Source organism: Myxine glutinosa, chromosome 11 (genome assembly GCF_964187855.1).
Source record: "Myxine glutinosa chromosome 11, kmMyxGlut1.1, whole genome shotgun sequence".
Lineage (NCBI taxonomy): Eukaryota > Metazoa > Chordata > Myxini > Myxiniformes > Myxinidae > Myxine > Myxine glutinosa.
Genome location: NC_136271.1, coordinates 20,884,353 through 20,906,025, shown reverse-complemented (window position 1 = coordinate 20,906,025; position 21,673 = coordinate 20,884,353). Strand labels below are relative to the sequence as shown.

Genomic DNA, 21,673 nt, shown 5'->3' with positions numbered 1-21,673 from the left:
AAATTATTTTTTATTTTTGCCTAAAACACTCCCCAGCACTCACTGATGAACCTCTGAAAGTTTGACGATCGTTTGGCCATCTCTGGCAAAAAAGGCGACAGACACATATTTACAGAAAAACATCTCTTGTTGTATGGATGTACAATTAGAATGTGAGTAAGTCTATAAAGTATGTACAATTAGAATGCAAGTACGTCTATAAAGTAGAATACATGACTAAAAAGTATGTGGACACCCGAACATCGAACATCTCATTCCAAAGTCATGGGCATTATTATGGAGTTGGTCCGCCCTTTGCTGCTATAACAGCCTCTACTCTTCTGGGAAGGCTTTCCACGAGATGTTGGAACATTTCTGTGGGAATTGGCTTCCATTCAGCCACAACAGGCCGGCGAGGTTTCGTTTATTCGCAGCTGTCCACGCTCTCCACGCTATCAACAACAACAACAACAGGCATTTTAAAAGGCCATTTTCCCTGCAAGAGCGGGGGTTAGCCTTGCGGTTCCCATGACAATGTTCTCCATTTTGCCCTATTTTCTGCATCTCCCCTTGTTAACCCGCTGGCCCACATTTCTTCTTCGACCATTTTTAGCCAAGTCTTTCTCGGTCTTCCCCGTCCTCTACTTCCTTCCACATTCATTTCCATCACTCTTCTCAACCAGTCACTTTCATCCTTCCTCAACACATGACCAAACCATCTCAAACTGTTTCTCTTCACAGCATCCATCACAGGCTCTATTCCCATCATCTTTCGCAATTCATAATTTGGCTTCCTCTCTCTCAACGATACTCCACACATCCAAACATCGAAGCTCCACGCTATCCACGCTATCCACGCTATCGAAGTTAAGTAATTGTTCCCATTTGTATTTTCGTTAAAACTGTATTTATTTTATGGTGTATGTACCTATAGTGTGTCCCGAGGAAGATTCTCAGTGTAAATCTTTCATACCTGTATAGAAAATTGGGTTAATTCGTGTCGTGTCTTTTGAGGCCTTGTAGGCTACCGTGTCTGACCTTGAGGCTTTGTTTTTCTCTCAGCCGTCCGTCGTTTGTGCTCCAATAACTTTAGTTCTCTGTTTTTACCAGTCTTTTCACCCCATAGCCTACTTCATTGTTTAAAATCTCAACTCAAAAAACAAAACAACAAAAAAAACATTTCCTTCTCTGTTCTTATTTGTTGTTCGTATTCATTTATTCGTTGTTCTTTTTCGTTCGTTCGTTCTTCGACCATGTGTTTCTCCCCTATTTCCCCAGATAGTTTTCACTGCTCAATTAAAAAATGTTTAAACTTTCCCCTGAAGTACTGTATTCTGTCATATATTATAAACACCTTTTTCTTCTTCTTCTTCTTTAAAAGGTTGCTTTCGACTTGCTCATCAAATCTATTCATCCCCCCAAAAAATTCCATCTCTTACAGTGCCTCTTTTCTACATTCCCTAAACTCACCTGCACTCCACCCCCCCATCCAGTGTCCTTAAACGTATTTTTAACTCGAAGGTCACAAGAAACTCATTTTGCAATAATTGTTCGTTTCCCATTAATCGTACACTTTCCAAAATCCAATCTCACCCCTCCCCTCCAAATCTTCCCCATCACCCCTCCCCTCCAAAACTTCCCCATCACCCCTATCCTCCAAATCTTCCCCATCACCCATCCCTTTCAAATCTTCCCCCTTGCCCCTCCCCTCCAAATCCTCCCCATCACCCATCCCTTTCAAATCTCCCCCCTTGCCCCTTCCCTCCTAAACTCCCCCCACACCCCTCCCCTCCAAGACTCACCCTTGCCCCTCCCCTCCTAGACTCACCCTCGCCCCTCCCCTCCTAGACTCACCCTCGCCCCTCCCCTCCTAGACTCACCCTCGCCCCTCCCCTCCTAGACTCCCCCCTCACCGCTCCCCTCCAAATCTCCCCCATCTCCCATCCCTTTCAAATCCCTCCCCTTGTCCCTTCCCTCCTAAACTCCCCCCTAACCCCTCCCCTCATAAACTCCCCCCTCACCCCTCCCCTTCAAATCCCCCCACCCTCATTTCTTCTCCATTTCCCCCCTCTCACCCCTCCTCCTCAAAGCGTCCTCCCCGCTTCTTCCCCCTTCCAACTCTCACCTCCATCTCCGCCAACCTTCTGCCTCGCTCTTCCCCCTCCTCAAATAACACCTCATTGTGCCTCACCCAATCACCATCAAACCTTTTGTCCGCCCCATCCTTCCCGTTCTCAGAGCTATTCTGAAATATCTAACGCACCTTCAACAGCTCTCCCTACATCTTCCTCCTCTTCCACATCTTACCCTACCCCTCCTCCCCCCTGTTCTGTATCCGATGCTCCCCCTTCCTCTTCATTAACGGTATGGACCTCAAACATCCGGGGCTTTCGTTCAAACTTAACTGATCTCTCCATACAGGTTGCTTCTGACAAACCAGACGTGGTCTGCTTAACAGAAACTTTCCTTCTTCATGATGTCTCCGATTCCTTAGTATCTCTCCCGGGTTACTCCCTCCTCCGGTATGATAGACCTGAGCCTCGTCCTGGAGGTGGGGTTGCTATCTTTATCAAAAACTCTCTTTCTCACTCGCCATGCACTGCCCTCTCTCCACCTCACCCCCAGGGATACCTCTGGCTACGGCTTCCCCTTCGCTCCCACCTCTTGTTCATATGTGTGCTGTACCGTCCACCAAACAGTGATGACTCCATCTACATCTCGCTGTCTGATAATATGGATCAACTTCTATATACTCATCCCAACTCTCTCTTCCTCATATGTGGTGATTTCAATTGTCACCATGCCAGTTGGCTGGGTGTGGGTACCTCTCTCACCAGCCATGGCTCCTCAGCAAAAGACTTCTGTGACTCACTGGCACTGACACAATTTGTCAATTTCCCGACCCGGATCTCAGTCAATGGAGCATCTTCTCTTCTGGACTTGGTTTTGACTAACTTCCCTGAAAATGTCTGCTGCTCTTCTGCTCCAATCGGCTCATCTGATCATGTGCTTGTTAAAGTGGACATCTCTCTGACCATTCTCAGGGAGCCTCGTCAGTGTCGACGAGTCTGGCATTTCAATCAGGCCAACTGGCACGGTCTTCAAACAGCCATCAATAATCTGGAATGGTCTTCCATCTCTACTGTCTCTGACATCAACTCTTCCTGGGAATTCTTCCAAAGTAAACTGCTCTCTCTCTCTCATGCACAGATTTATCCCATCTTGTCTTCAGTTGTCATACCCTTCCTCCCGTCCACGGTACACGGAATCTTGTGGTGAGGCTGTTGCCCAGAAACAACTTGCCTTCGTCTCCTGGAAAGCAAATCCAATGGAAGGAAATCTCATTTCCTTTCACAAAGCCCGAAACAAGTGTGTGTCCACCCTCAGGAGAGCCAGGAAACAATATCTCTCCGTTCTCAAGACCGAACTCTCTTATCTGTCTCCCTCTTCCAAATCCTGGTGGCGTCTGGTCAAATCTGTTTCTGGTGTTTGTTCCCCCTCCATCCCCTCCCTCACCTCAAACAGCTACACAGCTGACTCCACACGTGAAAAAGCTGAATGCCTCAATTCTGTGTTTGCTCTAAATCTTGTGTCCCAAACCCATCCCTCTCTGTACCCACCATACCCAGCTGCTCATGGACTCTGTGTCCTTTCCTCCTGACAAGGTGGAAAAGTTTCTGTCAACCCTCGACTCTGATTCTGCAACTCGACCAGACGGCATCAGCCCACGGGTCCTAAAATCGTGTTCTTCCGCTCTTTCAGTCCCCCTCTCTGTTCTCTTCACCCTCTCTTTTGCTCAAGGTCAACTGCCATCTGCTTGGAAATCGGCCAACATCACCGCTTTACACAAAAAAGGTGCAAAAACAGATCCTAGCAACTACAGACCAATCAGCCTTCTCCCAATTATCAGCAAAGTCATGGAATCCATCATTGCTTCGGATATGAAATCTTTCCTCTTCTCCAATGGCTTGATCTCTGATCATCAATTTGGTTTCAGACCAGGTCACTCTACTCTGGAGATGATACCTCTGCTATCTCAACAATGGATGGAGGTCCTCAATGCCAAACAGGAAATTAGAGCTGTCTCCCTCGACATATGACGTGCCTTTGATACGGTCTGGCACCCCGCTCTGCTCACCAAACTCTCCTCCTTTGGTATCCATTGAAATCTCCACGCATGGCTGGCGGACCTCCTCTCTAGTCGTAGTCAACGTGTGGCCCTGAATGGGGTTCTCTCATCTCCTCCTCCTGTTCAGGCTGGAGTTCCCCAAGGCAGTGTTCTGGGCCCTGTGCTTTTTCTGGTCTTCATCAATGATCTCTCCGACTCTTGAAAATCCTCTCTATCTCTTTGCTGATGACTCCACTCTCTGCCGCTCCATTCCTCATCCCTCAGATCGGCAGTCTGCAGCCTCCTCACTCTCTGCAGACCTGGACAAAATCACTGACTGGGCAAACAAGTGGAACATGTCTTTCAATCCTGACAAATCTCACACTCTCACACTCTTACGATGTCTCTCTGAAAAGACCGACTGGACAACCCTCCCATCCACTTCTGAATAATCCTCTCCAAGAAGTTCTGTCACTCAAGCTTTTGGGTCTCACTATCTACCATGATCTTTCCTGGGAAAACCACATTTCAAATCTGGCCTCCAAAGCCAGTCGCTGACTGGGCATCCTCCGTCGTGCGAAGTCTTTCCTTGGCACACCTGAGCTCCTCACCACATACAAGGCTTTCATCCGCAGCTCAATGGAATACTGCTCTCCCCTCTGGGCTGGTGCTCCTGCCTCACACCTAGCTCGTCTTCATGCTGTTGAAACCAAAGTGTTCAGAATCATTGGAATCTCCCGTGATGAAGCTACCTCCGAGGGCCTTTCACTTACTCACCGCAGGCAGGTTGGTGGTCTTTCTGTCTTCTACCAACTCGTCTCCGGCCTTGCTCCTCCAGCTCTCTCTGGGCTCTGTCCCCGAAATATTCCTGAAGGTCGCACAAGATCTGCCTGCAACCCTCTTATGGTTAAACTGCCAAAATCAAGACTCTCTGCTCACGTTCACTCTTTCATTCCTCTTTTCTCCCGCCTTTGGAACAAACTCCCCCACTCCCTTCAATCCCACTCCTCCCTCCAGGTCTTTAAAACAGCTGTTCACCACCATCTCTTAACTTCCCCCATCCAAAACCTTGTTCTTTTCTACCCCCGCTAATTTCACCCCAAATCCTCTTTTTTGAAATACCAACTTCTTTCCTGGAAGTCCCTCTTCCCCCCCTCTTCCCACGTCGCCTCCCACCAAGTCCTCTCCCTCCCACACATTCCCGATGTTCCTCACAAATGTTGTGTTTATGTGCTTCCCCTTCTCTCCCCATCTTGTCTACCGCTCCCCTTTTTATATACTTTGGTTGTTTGTCTGTTTGATTTGTCTGTTTGATTTGTTTGTGTGATAAATGTTATCGTGCAGCAGATAAACACAAAAATTGTGCATTTTATGAGAAAAGCATGAAATTTTTAACATAGTTAGTGCATACCATAAGGTTTATTTTCAGATGTGGAGGGAAGTCAGATTTGACTTCTGAGAACCATGAGAGGTCAAATCCAAAATGGCCACCAGTCCACCGAGTCTAATGTTCAAACACGCATAATTTTGGAACCAAATAGTGAAGAGAAACATTATAGGTGTCATTTCCCACTAAATTGGGGATGCCCAGAGGTGAATGATGCTTTCAATGAACTCCTCCGCATGCCAAGTGAGGTCAGTGAAGGCTCAATGTTACTGCTAGAGCGATTTGTGGTGCTGATGTATGATAGAACCAGTGAGAGCACGGAAGTGAATGATGCCAGGAAACAGCTCTTCACACAGAAGTGTAGAACTCTAGAGAACATTCCTCCAACCCAGGCAACACTCAAGCAGCACATCAAGCGCACTTGCTACCAGGCCAACTGTTGTAACCAGGCATTGGTCATGGATCCAGAGATGCCAGACCCACCTGACTGGGGCTGGACAAAGGAGACAACTGGGTGGCAGCCTCTTTGGACCACTCTTCCTGAAGCATCAAAATCGTGCCATGAATTGATCGACTGTGGCTGCAAGAAAGGGTGCACTGGATGCTGCAAGTGTGCCAAAGCTGCATTCAAGTGCACTGCACTGTGCTTCTGTTCTGGAGACTGTTAGATTTAGATCATTACCAATTTTCATCATTGCACTTGATTTAATGTAAGCTTTGGTGGACATACTTGGTTAACTACAGTTATTTTTTCAGACGTTATTGCATCATTCCTTGCAGTGTAAACACTTTTTTTCATCATTTCTGGTTTTTGGGTGTTCTGTACCTATCCCTGTACCTGAAAAAATTAAGTTTTAAAAGTTCAAATGAACTTTTTCCAATAGCAGTTCCAACTGCAGTATCATAAAAATAGATATTTAACGTAATTTGACTTTGACCGTGACCTAAATGCATGTCCTTGAGTTCTGGCGATCTCAAAAGTATCACCAAATGAATGGGCATCCCCAATTTAGTTGGAAATGACACCTATAAGCGCGTTTGAGCATTAGACCCGGTGGACTGGCGGCCATTTTGGATTTGACCTCTCACGGTCCTCAGAGGTCAAATCTGACTTCCCTCCACATCTGAAAATAAACCTTATGGTATATACTGTTATGAATTTGGTAGAGCAACATCTAGAGCTAGGTAGATCTGAATAGGTAGGTATTCGGCTGTCGTGACAGGGACTCTACATGTAATAAGTTCTTGATGTTTAGGCGTTTGTCGGGGGAAGATGTATGATTGTGGACCTACCTGGAGGTTCGAGTGTTAAATAGTGAGGGATTAAAGGTAACGCCCCTGTGAGTCTCACCTAGTAGTCAAACCTTTGTCCATTATGGCACTGCAAACCACATAAACATTAGTTAGGTCCTTAGCGCAACATTAAATAATTCCTTTCCCTGACACTGACTTCGGAACAAATGGACAGGAAACCAGGCCAAAAACACCGCCACAATTGGCCGCCACCGTTTACACCTCCAAGGCCTACAAACCTCGCCTGGCACGTGTTATAACACAAGCACCGCGGGGTCGGGGACGGGAGAGTGGAGCATGCCGCAGAGGGCGTGACCTGGGCGAGCCGGCGAGTTGGGAGGCTATGATTGGCTGAGGAGTGCGCCAATGTGACGTCATCGGCCACCAATATTAGCGACGGTCGGACGCCATTTCGTGGCACACAGAGCACACAGCAGTTCGCAACATTTCGTGGCAGTTCGCAACAGTTCGTGAGCAGTTCGCAACAGTTCGTGAGCAGTTCGGAGCAGTTCGTCGGAGTTGGCAGTTGGCACCGAACAGTTGGCACTTGGCTGCCAGCACTCCCAAAAGAGAGTCGAGTCAAGTGGAGTTCGCTTGCTTTGTGCAGCTTACGTTGAACCTTTGGTGCACGGACCTTGTGGAGATCGACCTCGTGTGGAGCCGCTGGCCTGCGTCGGACGCGTGGTGCTTGGAGCGAGGCCTTGTGGAACTTGGAGCGAGGGACCTCGTGGTGTGCGATCGGGGCTTGTGGAACTTGGAGCGAGGCCTCGTGGGTACATCGGGGCCGAAAGGAGCCGGGTGTTGGACGGCGGTCACCAAGACGACAAGGACGAGATAAGGCCGTACCCGCGAATACACTGTGCATAAACCAAAAAGACGTGTTATTTTCGTATTCACCTCCCTCGTATCGTGTTTGATATCTGTTGTGTCTGGGATCCCAATTTAGGCTTATTCGATTTATTAGTATTACCGGCGCGGGCTTTTTCACTGTCTTTACTTATAAATAATAAATCCTTATATTATTTTCTGTATATATCTGAACGCAGTTTTCCTGGGTGTTTCATTTTAGTAGATAAGGCGGCGGGCGGAGCTTTGCTGTGTCCGCCATTCCGCGCGTTTAACTTTGTGTTGAGCTTTAATCCGCCATTGAGTTTTCGCCTCGGGAGTGTAAAGTCTCGCAAATCGGCCATCCGTAACTGTGGTGTTAATCACGGTTGCGTAACAATACTAACTATGCTAGAAATTTCATGCTTTTCTCAAAAAATGCACAATTTGTTAAAATATGAGAGCTTATCCGCTGTACTATTAGCTCTTTCATGAGCCTCGATTATGTATGCAAAAAAAACAAACCAGCATTAGTGAGGTCGGGCACTGATGTTGGGCAATTGGGCCTGGCTTGCAGTCAGCGTTCCAATTCATTCCAAAGCTGTTCGATGGGGTTTGGGTCAGGGCTCTGTGCAAGCCAGTTAAGTTCTTCCACACCGATCTCGACAAACCATTTCTGTTTGGCCCTCGCTTTGTGCACGGGTGCATTGTCATGCTGAAACAGGAAAGGGCCTTTCCCAAACTGTTGCCACAAAGTTGGAAGCGCACAATCATTTCATTGTCATTGTATACCGTAGCATTAAGATTTCCCTTCACTGGCACGAAGGAGCCGAGCCCAAACCATGAAAAACAGCCCCAGACCATTATTCCTCCTCCACCAAACTTTACAGTTGGCACTATGCATTCAGGCAGGTAGCATTCTCTTGGCATCTGCCAAACTCATACGTCCATCGGAATGCCAGGTGGTGAAGCATGATTCATCACTCCAGACAACGCGTTTCCACTGCTCCAGAGTCCACTCCAGCTGATGCCTGGCATTGCGCATGGTGATCTTAGGCTTGTGTGCGGCTGCTCGGCCATGGAAACCCATTTGTTGAAGCTCCTGACAAACAGTTGTTGTGCTGACGTTGCTTCCAGAGGCAGTTTGGAACTCGGTAGTGAGTTTTTACACGCTGTGCGCTTCAGCACTCGGCGGTCCCATTCTGTGAGCTTGTGTGGCCCACAACTTCACGGCTGAGCTGTTGTTGTTCCTAGACGTTTCCACTTCACAATAACAGCACTTGCAGTTGACCGGGACAGCTCTAGCAGGGCAGAAATTTGACGAACTGACTTGTTGGAAAGGTGGCATCCTATGACGGTGCCACGTTGAAAGTCACTGAGCTCTTCAGTACGGCCCATTCTACTGCCAATGTTTGTCTAAGGAGATTGCGTGGCAGTGTGCTTGATTATATATACCTGTCAACAATGGGTGTGGCTGAAAGAGTCGAATCCACTAATTATAAGGGGTGTCCGCATACTTTTGATCATGTAGTGTATGTACAATTAGAATGTGAGTCCATCTTTAAAGTATGTACAATTAGAATGTGAGTACGTCTATGGAGTATGTCCAATTAGAACGTGAGTATGTCTGTAGAGTACGTACGAATGGAACATTAATCCATACAATAAACCTGAAAAGTTCTGTTTTTCCGTTGTATGAACATAAACCTACATCGTCAATGAATCGTCTACACGCCACCCAAATAAACGCACCAGCACACGGGCACCACACAAAACAAGTCCTGGCGAGAGTCTGCAATCTGTTTGCTCTTTTTACTAGAATGTATTATATATTTTAAAGGTAAAGAGTCAAATTACAATCTCGCTACTGCGATATCTGTTACTGTTCTGATGCCATGCTGAAAGATTACTATCCTAGCAGCTATATTAAGCTGTGGAGATGAATGCAAGTGGTGTTTATCAAAAATTATATCGTTTTTTATTTATTTTGTCCACTTCTTAAAACCCTGTTAAGAATTGTGGATTCTCATTAAAGGTTGTGTATGCAATCATGGTGCTTGGTTTTTAAGATCTCACTTTAAAGTTACATTTGTTTAAAATAATACTCTGGTTCAAGGGACTGTATATGCAATTTATAGTAAAATGCACTCATTGTGCACCAGGATGGCAAAAACGTGAGAATAGATGCCCTCTGAGCTCCCTCAACTATGTAGCAAGACAGGTGCCCCAAAAGCCCTAGCGTCAGGCAAGTGTCGAACAAGACAAACGAATTAATCTAATAATTAGCCAAAAATTGTATTAAGGATGTGGGAGATGCGACATCGTCAATTGTGGATCAGGAATGGCAGGACCCACAAAGCAAAAACATGAAATAACTTAATGTTTTTTTCTCTACATTAGAACATAAAGTGAAAAATATTGATAGCTATGAAATTGAACAACTCCCCGTTTTGTAAACTTCGTAATTTTCACATCAAAGAATATTGTAACGAGCATAACTGCTTCCTCGTTTTTTTGTGTGTGCCCAAACATGTTTGTTTGTCCAACAATGCCTTGAATGTACCAGGGAGTTATTGACAGAGCTAACCATGTACAGTTCTACAATATGTTGAATGGGAGAACCACATTCTTCCCTCCCCCCCCCCCCCCCCTCCCAACCCCTCACCCACACCCAAGCCCACATCCTTCCAAATTTCGGTTTTTCTTCCCTGAGTAAAGGGCAGAATAAACCGATTGGAACAGTCTATTAGTTTAGACTTTGACTTCCTTTTGTGTCAGCACGTCTCTCAAGTTGAATTTGTCCACAGCATCTTGTCCACAGCATGTGTCCTCCCTTACCCCAATTTCCTCCCCAACATCCCTTATTTGTTCAAGTCTCACTATATTTTGCCCCCCCCCCCCCCTCCATCCCTCCTTCTGTTGTTCCTTTTGCTTTGTTGCATCTCCTGATCTGTTCAGTGTTGTAGCTCTTCCACTAGATTTGAAAAAAAAAGAAGTGATTGTTAAATAATGACACCCTGAACGAGCAAAATGTTCCCCAAAAGAAACAAATGTTCAAACATGCTCATAAATATGGAGACAGATTCATATCTGTGCAATGGAACGGCAGAGAGGTTGGCAGTTTTGCTGTGGGGTCTGGCGGCCACAATAAAGTAAGAAAATTAATTTTTTGGAAAGGAAATTAGGATTATAGAGAAGAAAGAGTCAGGGAGTTCTTGACAGAGTTCCAACTCTAAAGGGTGAGTCAAAGGAAATTCCTCCTTCTGAATATGAAATGTGTTGATGCTTCCTGGTTTTCATTAGCCCATCCTCTGCACAGTGAGATGTGGTTTTGTAATTGCTTGTGTGTCTGTCCGTCTGTCCGTCTGTCCGTCTATCTGTCTTTCCAGGCCCATAACATTTTTACTACTTGAGCTTTTGTCATCAAATTTTCAATAAACCTTTATTGTGAGAATGTGGAGAAGAAGAATTAATAATTGAGTCAAAATGTCAGTCACAGTAACTACAAATAGCCCTGCAGATGGGCTTTGAATCTTAAGATGCTTTAGTTTTTTGTTTTTTGTTTTTTTTGCGGTGCAGGGATACTAAATTGTAAACTGCATTGTTCTCTGTCTTTTTATTTACTATGTCAAATTGATAAATTTCCTTTTCTTTAAGTTACCTTTTGTCTTTGACGTGCCTATATTTTTACTTTTGGTCTAGCTAGATGTAGGCCTTGGAGGGTGTTTGGAAATTTGTCTCACTGTTTGTAAAACAATTTTGTGTTTTTTTTTGGTTTTAGCAACAAAACTTCAAGCAGAAATTAACAGCTTTGTTGAAGAGGTTTAAAGTCACTGATGAGGTAAGTTTCAAATTCCTTTTGGACAGGGTTTATTTTGACATTATCTGCTGAGATTTATCGCTGCATTGTCTTTTGTATTCGAAATCAACTGAAGCAAAATTTGTGCATTTTATTTTTTTGGATGAATACTGTGAATAATATTTTTCTTAGCTTTATCTGAACAACATCAACTCTTGAAAGTATTTCATGCATTTTTTAAATACATGTGCAGTGTTATGATGTGTTGGACTTGCCAATAACCGAAACACGCTTGTGACAAATAACTGCGCATGGGCAGCTTTCACTTTGACTTGTCACCCTCAGGTGTTGGACTCTGAACCAGACCCACACCCACAGGAGGAAGACTTAGACTTCCTTTACAAAAGCTTGGATGTGTTCAACCCCAGTGACAGTGGCCCTGACATGGAGGACGATGAGAGTTTGGTGTCCACACCCAAACCAAAGTTGAAGTGCGTGTCTATGTCCTTCATTCAATAAGTAACACACATTGGGACATGCATTTGCACATGTATGTAAATGTCATGTCTCATTCGGAGTCAGCTACATATTACATATGCAAAACTTTGATGTTTTTGGAGACTCCCCATCCCCCAAACCACCTTTTGGCCCAGTTTGATAGTCCCATACATCCTGATAAAAATTGCACCCATGTCTGAAGGAAGCGGTTTAGTTTGGCATTTTAAATGTGAAACAGGCAAAGCCTAGAAATGAACAAAACCCATTAGAGTTACCCTTTAGAGTTACCCTTTAGAATTGCCCTTTAGAATTTCCCTTTAGAATTGCCCTTTAGAATTGCCCTTTAGAATTGCCCTTTAGAATTTCCCTTTAGAATTTCCCTTTGGAATTGCCCTTTGGAATTGCCCTTTGGAATTGCCCTTTGGAATTGCCCTTTGGAATTGCCCTTTAGAATTGCCCTTTAGAATTGCCCTTTGGAATTGTCCTTTAGAATTTCCCTTTAGAATTTCCCTTTGGAATTTCCCTTTGGAATTGCCCTTTGGAATTGCCCTGTAGAATTGCCCTTTGGAATTTCCCTTTGGAATTTCCCTTTGGAATTGCCCTTTGGAATTGCCCTTTGGAATTTCCCTTTGGAATTTCCCTTTGGAATTTCCCTTTGGAATTTCCCTTTGGAATTTCCCTTTAGAATTACCCATTAGAATTACCCTTTAGAGCCCTTTAGAATTAAACATGGTGAGTTAGAAAGGTTCTTCCTCTTTTTTATTTTTTACGGACGGGCATAGCTAAATATTGAAGCGGCTTCACTGGTTAAAAAGGAAATAGAGTTTTTAATAGTGCAACTTTTGGAGATTGCTACAGATGCCTACTAATAGGTTTAATTAAAAAGCAGCATGCTGTACTACACAAACATATTACATGTCTATCTGTGAATATCAGAGGATGATGCATGTTGAAGTTTTTTTCACATTTGACTTCAACATGCATCCCACCTCTAAAGGTGGGATGCATGTTGAAGTCAAATGTGAAAAAAGGATTTTTTAATAGCACGCAGTTGTTTGTTCCTCCCGTGTCCTTCTAAAGGGTTCCTGCTATAGTACAATTCTAAATGTTGCCGTTGGAACTGCTACATTAAACTCACTATTCCGCTCCTTCAATCCTGGAAAGAGGGCTTTTATCGCGGGCATCCTTGTGATTAACCAGACACTAATTTCTGTTCAAAGTAAATCGATTTTTAGCTTTCCAACTGTACCATTTTTATTGTTCTACGACAGCAGGAACCGCTACATTAAAGCTCGGGGTCCTGCTTCTTCTTCTTTGTGTGACACACTCTTACATGGTCTGACAAGGACTGACTAATCTCCTTTTAGAAATAGATTTTGTCATCATGCTAGTACGCCATTTGAAAAAATTGTATCAAATAATTTTCAAATTACTTCTATAACCTTGTTTTTGGAACCCTGGTTATTGCAGTTTGCACTCTTGTCTTTTACACCACTTTATTTAACATGTTAAATTTGTTATTTGTGCCTGCTGTTTGTGTTCTTTATGATGTCTCTAAAAACCATGAGTTTCCTGTTTGAATGATTTTCAATTTCGTTTGACTGCTAGACAGAGAGACTAAAACAATTGCTTTACGACACTGTGCATGCTTGCTCGGGACAAGACGCCATACAATTTGCCAAATTCAGAATGAAAGTACTGCTGAAATGCAGGTTTGTTTTCCAATTCGTGTTCTACAGTAAACCTACTGAAATTAAGTTCTTCAGTGCAGTAAACCCTTGTCTAGCGCAGGGGTAAGGCTCCTGGAAAATGGCGAGTTCAGCAAAATGGTGTTGCGCAAGCTAAAGACCTTATGGGATAAATGGAAATAGGGGAATACAGTTGCGGAACGTAACATACGGGAATTTTTTTTTTTGGTCCATACAACCCTCAGAGGGAATATAATGGTATGACGTTGTGGCACTTCCATCAGTATCGATGTCACACATTGTGTGAACTGCAAGCTCTCGGCCTAATAGGCTTTCTGTGCAGGGTTTTGATTTTGTGGACACAAATCCAGTGATCAGAGACCCTGCAGGATGACCTGGAACGAACACAGCCCCGTTGATTGAGACGATGTATCATTGTGTTCATTTATCCATTGTCTCCATGGGCTTAGAGAGAAATTTAGCAAACCATGTGTCGTGACGAGCATAAATATTTTATGCAATGTACATAATTTTGGTGAAATTCCTCCTTATTTTTGTTTCCATGTAAATGTATTATTTGTGGCATCAATAATGTTTTTTAGTGAGTTGTGTTGTCCTTTTCTTCTGTTTGTTTTGCCGCTAAGTTTTTGTTCTTGGATTGTGACTGGTATTTGATGCAAAGTGGCTTGCCTGTGAAACTACACTGCCTCATCCTTCTTGCATTCTTACCTTATTCCTTGTGTTTAGACCTTTCTTTGAAGGCACATCTCACTCAAGTTCTCAGACAGAACTGGGCAGTGTGCATAGTTTGCGAAGCCAGCCCTTGGATGCCACGAGCCCTGTAAGTCCTTATCTCATCCACCTGTCGTATTCTGCATCATTGTATTGCTCATCTTTCTCTCTCTGGCCCTCATTTTGTCCCAGTTTTTGAAATGAAAAGAACAGTAGAAAGGGAGGGGAAAATGCACCAACAACATAGTAGAGGGAGACTTGAAAGAAGAAAGGACATGGGGAAGAAGGAAAGCAGGGGAGGGAGAGGAGTACACAGGTGGTGAACAAGCTAGATACAGGCGCAAATTCTGATTCACAGAAGTGAAATGGGAAAATGTGGAAGAAGCATAAATGGAACCAAAAAGGAAAAAAAGGTTAAGGGAGTGGGGGGGGAAACCTAATTTAACGGGGAAACCTGGAAAAGGAGGGCTTGGGGAGGGTTTTTTCAGGTAGAAAATATCATAGGGGGAGGGTGAGGGTGGAGGTTGGCAACCTTAGATGGTTGTGAACACCTTTTTTAAGCCCGAGGGAAGGATGCAATTGAACTGACTGAGATTTATTCCACAGGCAGGAAAAAGGAGGAACGAATGAGTTGAGGTGAGCAGTGAGTCTGTATTTTGGGAGTTTCATCTGAAGGGGGTTTATTGTGGACTACGTGCGCCCTGCAGAAACCTGAGTTGGGGGGAGGAGTAGAGCACGGAAAGGGTAGAGAGTGCAAGTAAAAAATAGAGAAACCACGGACCTGTCTGTGATGTGAAAGTGATGGGCCCATAGACTCAGCTTCATGACAAGAGATACAAATGAAGGCCTCAGTTTCCCCTTTGTCAAGCTGAGCAAGGTGTGAGGCAGGGGTGCCAGCCCAAAGGGGAGAGCAGTAATCCATCAAGCTGGCCTTGTAGGTGGATAACATTTCAGTTGTGCCAAAGAAAGACTTTGCACATCAGAGGATTCCCAGTTTGTGGCTGGCTTTGATGGTCAACTTAAAATGTGGTTTGCGCAAGAAAGATCATGTCTGATATTGATGCCCAAAAGTTTACGTGACTGAACTTCTTCAAGAGGATTGTTAAGAAAGCAGATGGAAGGGTTTCTCAGATGGTCTTTTTGGGGAGACAGAGTGGGAGTGGGGGAATTGTCAAGAGTGAAAGATGTATTCCAAGTGTTTGCCCAGATTGTAATTATGTCAATGTCTGCAGAGTGAAGAGGCTGCTACCTGCCTATCTGAAGGATTAGTGATGTCACGGCAGAGCCTGAAATCATCAGCAAGGAGATAGAGGATTTTTTCAGAAAGTCAGAAAGATCGTTGATGAAAATTAGGAACAAAACTGGGCCCAAGACACTGACGAAGACACTTCTGCCTTGACAGGGAGAGGCGAAGAGAGGATCCAATTGAGAGCCACACACTGACTGAAAACATTTTGCTACCTAGGAGACATGTTGAATGGAGAAGGTGGATCAGACTCGGCAACGGTTGCTAGAGTGAGATGTGCATGGAAGAAGTTTCGGGAACTGAGTGGCGTGCTGACGAGGAGGGGAGTGTTGTTGAAGCTGAAGGGAGGAGTTGAAGCTGAAGTGAAAGGTGTATGCTGCATGTGTGAGAACTGTTATGATTTATGGGAGCGAGACATGGGTAATGAACGTAGAGCAGCAACAAAGGGTGGAAATGTGAATGGTTTGTTGGATGTGTGGAGTATCGTTGAGAGAGAGAGGAAGACAAATGATGAATTGCGAAAGATGATTGGAATAGGGCCTGTAATGGATGCTGTGAAGAGAAACAGGTTGAGATGGTTTGGTCATGTGTTGAGGAAGGATGAAAGTGACTGGTTGAGAAGAGTGATGCAAATGAATGTAGAAGGAAGTAGAGGACGGGGAAGACCGAGAAAGACTTGGCTAAAGGTGGTGGAAGAAGAAATGCGGGCAAGGGGGTTAATAACGGGAGATGCAGAAAATAGGGCAAAATGGAGAAGATTGTCATGGGGCCCGCAAGGCTAACCCCCGCTCCAGCAGGGGAAATGGCCTTAAAATGCCTGTTGTTGTTGTTGTTGTTGTACACTGACTACAAGAATGGAGGAAGTAAGTAAGTCACGTGTGGAGTTGGTCTTGGGTGCCACAGGTGGAGAGTTTGGAGAGCAAGGCAGAATGCCAGACAGTATTGGATGCTCAAGATATTTCCAGAGATTGCTCTGATCTCATGTCTAACATTGAGAGCATCCATTCATTGTTGGGAGAGCAGATGCAGCTGGTCCAAGGTATATTTGGTCTGAGATTTTGCACAATGTTTATCTAATGCAGTGATGGAGGATGACCGGTGAAATGATAGGCTGAACAGAGCAGAATATTGACATATTTCCTTTTTTTATTTTAAAGTCTATTATGGGCACAAGTCATCTTTTTCATCAGATGATTATTATACAATTTAACATTATTGTTCTGATTATTGTACAAATTATTGTTGTACAAATTATCACATTTTGGTGGGCAACAAAGACTGTTATTTTTACGTTTTTTTTTTTTTTTCGATATTGGAGGTCATAATTAATGCATTTCGAAAATACGAAATGTTTATAAAATGGTCACCAGTATACAAAAAGCAATTAAACCTGCCTGAAAAACGATGAATTACTTATCAGGAATGTGATACTTTGTAACTGAGTCATCGTAGGATATTAAATAGGAATTTTGTTAATTATTTTTATATTATGGTGGAAGTGATGTGAAGGAACAGAATAAGGATATGCGACGCTCTGAGTTAATGGTTTACACCAATTCTTAGACACTGCTGTTCAGCAGTCAATAATGCTGCGACTGCTGCTGCTTCTGAAGTAACGTTAACTATTAGACCTAAGCATTGTCTGTAAATTTCATGTGAGCAAAACAAAAATGAGTGGGTGGGTGGAGGGAGGGGAGGAAGGAAGGAGGGAGGGAAAGAAGGGGAGGGGAAAAGGATGTATCCACACGAGTCGTTCATCTACCTAAGAAATAGAAGTAATCAAAAGACAATGCTGGAGAATATCAACGTGTGGAAGAATGGTAACCAAAAACTGCCATCAATAGAAAAATCCTCTTTTTGTGCAGCTGAAATGTCACATGATCTTCATAGCCAATCACAGACCCCAACGGAGAGACAGCTGCATCCACAGAAATGACTTGGAAATTCTCATTCGTAGATTAACAGTGTATTGCTTTTCATATAATGGGATAAAGTGAGAAATTTTACAATGATTAAATCTTGTAATTCTCAGCTTTTGCATTTTGAGGTCTGTTACCCTTTAAGTTAAGTGTTGATTGTAATGGGCCAAATGGTAACTACTTAAAGTGATGGCAAAAAGGAAAGTAACCTTGAAGGGAAACTGAATTTGATTCTTTATTTGTTTTATCACTGCTTTGATTCAACATTGAATTCAGCAAGGATTATTTCCCTGAATATGGGACAATAAAGATTTATTATTATTATTATTATTATTATCAGATGGTTTTGATGTTTAAGCTCGAACCAGTTCTGAAATATACAGTTTGATATTTTGTCTGTCTTTTGTTACATTCATTAGACTGGGGCAAATTTTTGAAAAAGTTTCACGAAGGGGCATTCTTTTAGTAGAAGCTGGTATCTAGTCTTTCTAACCGAATACCCGTGTTGCAGATTTTGAAAAACTAGAACAATGCGACTGTCGCCAATATGCCTCTGCATAGTCCCACAACGGGTAGATGCCATCACTCTGCATATGTATGGGTAGTGGATCACGTTTATGAAGTTTTGTGTTAATTGGATAAGGTTCGTTTTTCTATCAAAGGTGGCTGCCAAACCACGTGACGTATGACATCATTTTCAAACTACATGCAACAGTGAGTGCTCTTCGATGATATTTCTAAAATTTTGTATCGAAAGGGTTAGCGGTTTCAGAGAAGGGATTTTTAAATATCGGCTTTCAAGCTAACATAGCTGCCACACCACGTGACGTATGACCTTTAAAAATGTACACTTTGCATATGTATGGGAAGGGGAACACGTTTGTGAAGTTTCGTGTTGATCGGATAAGGTTCGTTTTTCTATCCAAGATGGCTGCCAAACCACATAACCTACAATGTCATCATTTTCAAACCACATGCAACAATGGTGTTAGATGATATTTGTACAATTTTGCTTCAATAGGGCAAACAGTTTCAGAGATATAATTATTTAATATTTTCCTTCAATCCAAAATGGCTGCCAAACCATGTGACCTATGATGTCATAAATTTAATATCTCAATACAAATGGGTCATAGATCATGTGCATGCAATTTCAGATTTTTAGGAAAAGGAATTCGTTTAAAACATTTTTGGCTGGTATACCACTTCACCTATAATGTCATCATTATCATGCATTTGTTCCCCATTGGGAGTACTTGACAATGTGGCAAGCTTCAAATTTTTACATTCAGCGGTTTCCGAGAAATAATTTTTTAATTATTTGGTCTTAATCCAAGATGTCTGCCATAGCACGTGACCTATGACGTCACAATTATTATAAAAATATTCTGCATGGGTGTCACTCCTACCCTGAAAGTTTTGTGTCAATCGGACATATGGTTGCTGAGAAAAACGAGGTTTAGCCTGTATGGACGTACGTGCGGGCGGACGGACGGACAACCCGAAAACAAAATGCCTCCAGCGACTTTGTCGGTGGATGCATAAAAATAGGATACCAAGCTGAAATATTGGATTTTGACCCTCAAAATAGCAAAACGAGATGGTCGCAAAAACCACATAAAAAATCACTGACCACCAAACCGTGTTCAAATGTAACTGGAAGTATTTGTGCTAGCTTTAAAATTTCAAGACGTAATGTTCAGAAAGTGCATATTTACCTGACAAATATACAAATTGTACATATGTTGTGATTTATTTTCTTTTTAAAAGAGCTAAAAATGTCATTTGTAGGCCAATTACATTAAATTTGACAATAACTGAAATAGATACGGTAAAGTTGTGTTACGAAATATTTGACGAGGATAAAATAAAATAAAAATTTCAATCAAAATAAGAGTTTGTAATATTTTAATATATTTTCAGTATTACACTTTTAGACATGTGTTGGTATAGCCGAGGAAAACTCAAGAATGAAATTTGTAATATTTTATTCTTTAATTTTGTTGATATTTTAAACTTTAAATAATTTAATAATACTAGAACGGCACTCGGTAGAGCGCATACCTCCGCCAGGCTGAACAGTTTGTTTTATATCCCAATGATGGGCCGGATCTGCATCCGGACCTGAACCAAAATCTAATCGGCTTGTTCGTCACCCAACAAACTCATTCACCTAGTTTAGTCATGTCATCCATAACTTTTTTAAATATCATTTTAAATGTCATTTATATTTTATATAAATGTCAAAATAAATCTATCAAATATTTTAAATGTCATTAAAATATCATTTTAATTTATGTCTCTCCGAAAAGACCGACTGGACAACCCTCCCATCTACTTTCTCAACAATCCTCTCCAAGAGGTTCTGTCACTCAAGCTTTTGGGTCTCACTATCTGCCATGATCTTTCCTGGGAAAACCACATTTCCAAGCTGGCCTCCAAAGCCAGTCGCCGACTGGGCATCCTCCGTCATGCGAACTCCTTCCTTGGCACACCTGAGCTCCTCACCACATACAAGGCTTTCATCTGCAGCTCAAGGGAATGCTGCTCTCCACTCTGGGCTGGTGCTCCTGCCTCACACATAGCTCGGCATCACGCTGTTGAAACTAAAGCTTTCAGAATCATTGGAATCTCCCGCGATGAAGCTGATTGTGAGGGCCTTTCACTCACTCACCGCAAGCAGTTAGGTGGTCTTTCTGTCTTCCACCGACTCCTCTACGGCCTAGCTTCCCCAGCTCTATCTGTGCTCTGTCCCCCAAATATTCCTGCAGGTCGCACAAGATCTGCCAGCAACCCTCTTCTGGTGAAATTGCCAAAATCAAGACTCTATTCACCTCCACTCTTTCATTCCTCTTTACTCCTGCCTCTAGAACAAACTCCCTCACTCTCTTCAATCACACTCCTCCCTCCAGGTCTTTAAAACAGCTGTTCACCACCATCTCTTATCTTCCCCCATCCAAAACCTTGATCTTTTCTACCCCCGTTAATTCACCCCAGATCCACTTTTTTGAAAAACCGACTTCTTTCCTGGAAGTCCTAGCAGTGTCCATGTGTTTAATACCTCTCCCACATCCCCCTCCCCCCCCTTTCCCATGCCTCCTCCCCCCAAGCCCTCTCCCTCCCACAGATCTCCCGTTGTCCCTGTTCTCTGCTGTTGTACTTGTGTGCTTTCCTCTCTCTCTCCCCATATTGTCTCCCGCTCCTTTTATTGTATGTTTTGTGTGTCGGTTTTTTTTTGTGTGATCAATGTTAGCTCTTACACGAGCTTATCTTGTATACAAAAAAATAAAATAAAAGTTTTATATCGTTTTTCACCTGATCTCTCAATGGTGAAGAATCACTTTAAATTTTAAATAACTCTTGTATCCAAATCCATATTCAGATCTTCACCAAAATCGAATCGATTAGTGCTTGTCCCGGTTTAGAATGTACCCCGGTTTAGAATAGGTACACCGTATCCCTGCGCATCGTAAGAGGTGACTAAGGGTTGGCGTCAGGAAGGGCATCCGGCCATAAAAACATTGCCTCAAACAGGGAACCATGATTGTCATGGGGCCCGCAAGGCTAACCCCCGCTCTAGCGGGGAAATGGCCTTAAAAACGATCATTCATTCATTCATTCACACACACAACTGGTCCACCAAGTTTCGTCCAAATCCGTCCATAACTTTTTGAGATATCCTGCTATGTATCGTTTTTGGCTCTATCTTGCAATGGTGAAGAATCACTTTAAATATTGTACTGGCTGGATCCGGATCCGGATCTTCACCAAAATTGAATAGATTCTTCCTTGTCACACACACAACCTGTCCAACATGTTTCGTCCAAGTCTATCCATAACTTTTTGAGATATCCTGCTATATGTTAGTTTTAGCCCTATCTCACAATGGTGAAGAATCACTTCAAAATTCAAAACAAAATTATAGTATCTGAATCCGGATCTTCACCAAAATCTAATAATTTCGTCCTTGCCACATACGCTACATGTCTGCCAAAGTTCGTCCGAATCCGTCCACAACTTTTTGAGATATTTTGTTCACAAACAAACAAACAGACAGACAAACAGGGGTGAAAATATAACCTCCATCCACCTTTGGTGGCGGAGGTAATAACTTATGCAGTTAACCACATAATTATTATGTTAAAATGTGACAGTCTGGCATAAAAAATCTCATGCAAATGTCGTCTGCTATTTAGGGT

General features: G+C 43.1%; 1 protein-coding gene across 1 annotated transcript in view; it reads left to right on the top strand.

The window, feature by feature from the left end:
- Positions 1-21,673, top strand: part of LOC137436468 (phosphofurin acidic cluster sorting protein 2) — a 172,681-nt gene that overhangs the window by 52,122 nt on the left and 98,886 nt on the right. The window contains exons 8-10 of the mRNA XM_078786465.1: positions 11,374-11,433; positions 11,737-11,882; positions 14,325-14,418. Coding sequence (XP_078642591.1) covers positions 11,374-11,433; positions 11,737-11,882; positions 14,325-14,418 — 300 coding nt within the window. The remainder of the gene's footprint in view (positions 1-11,373; positions 11,434-11,736; positions 11,883-14,324; positions 14,419-21,673) is intronic.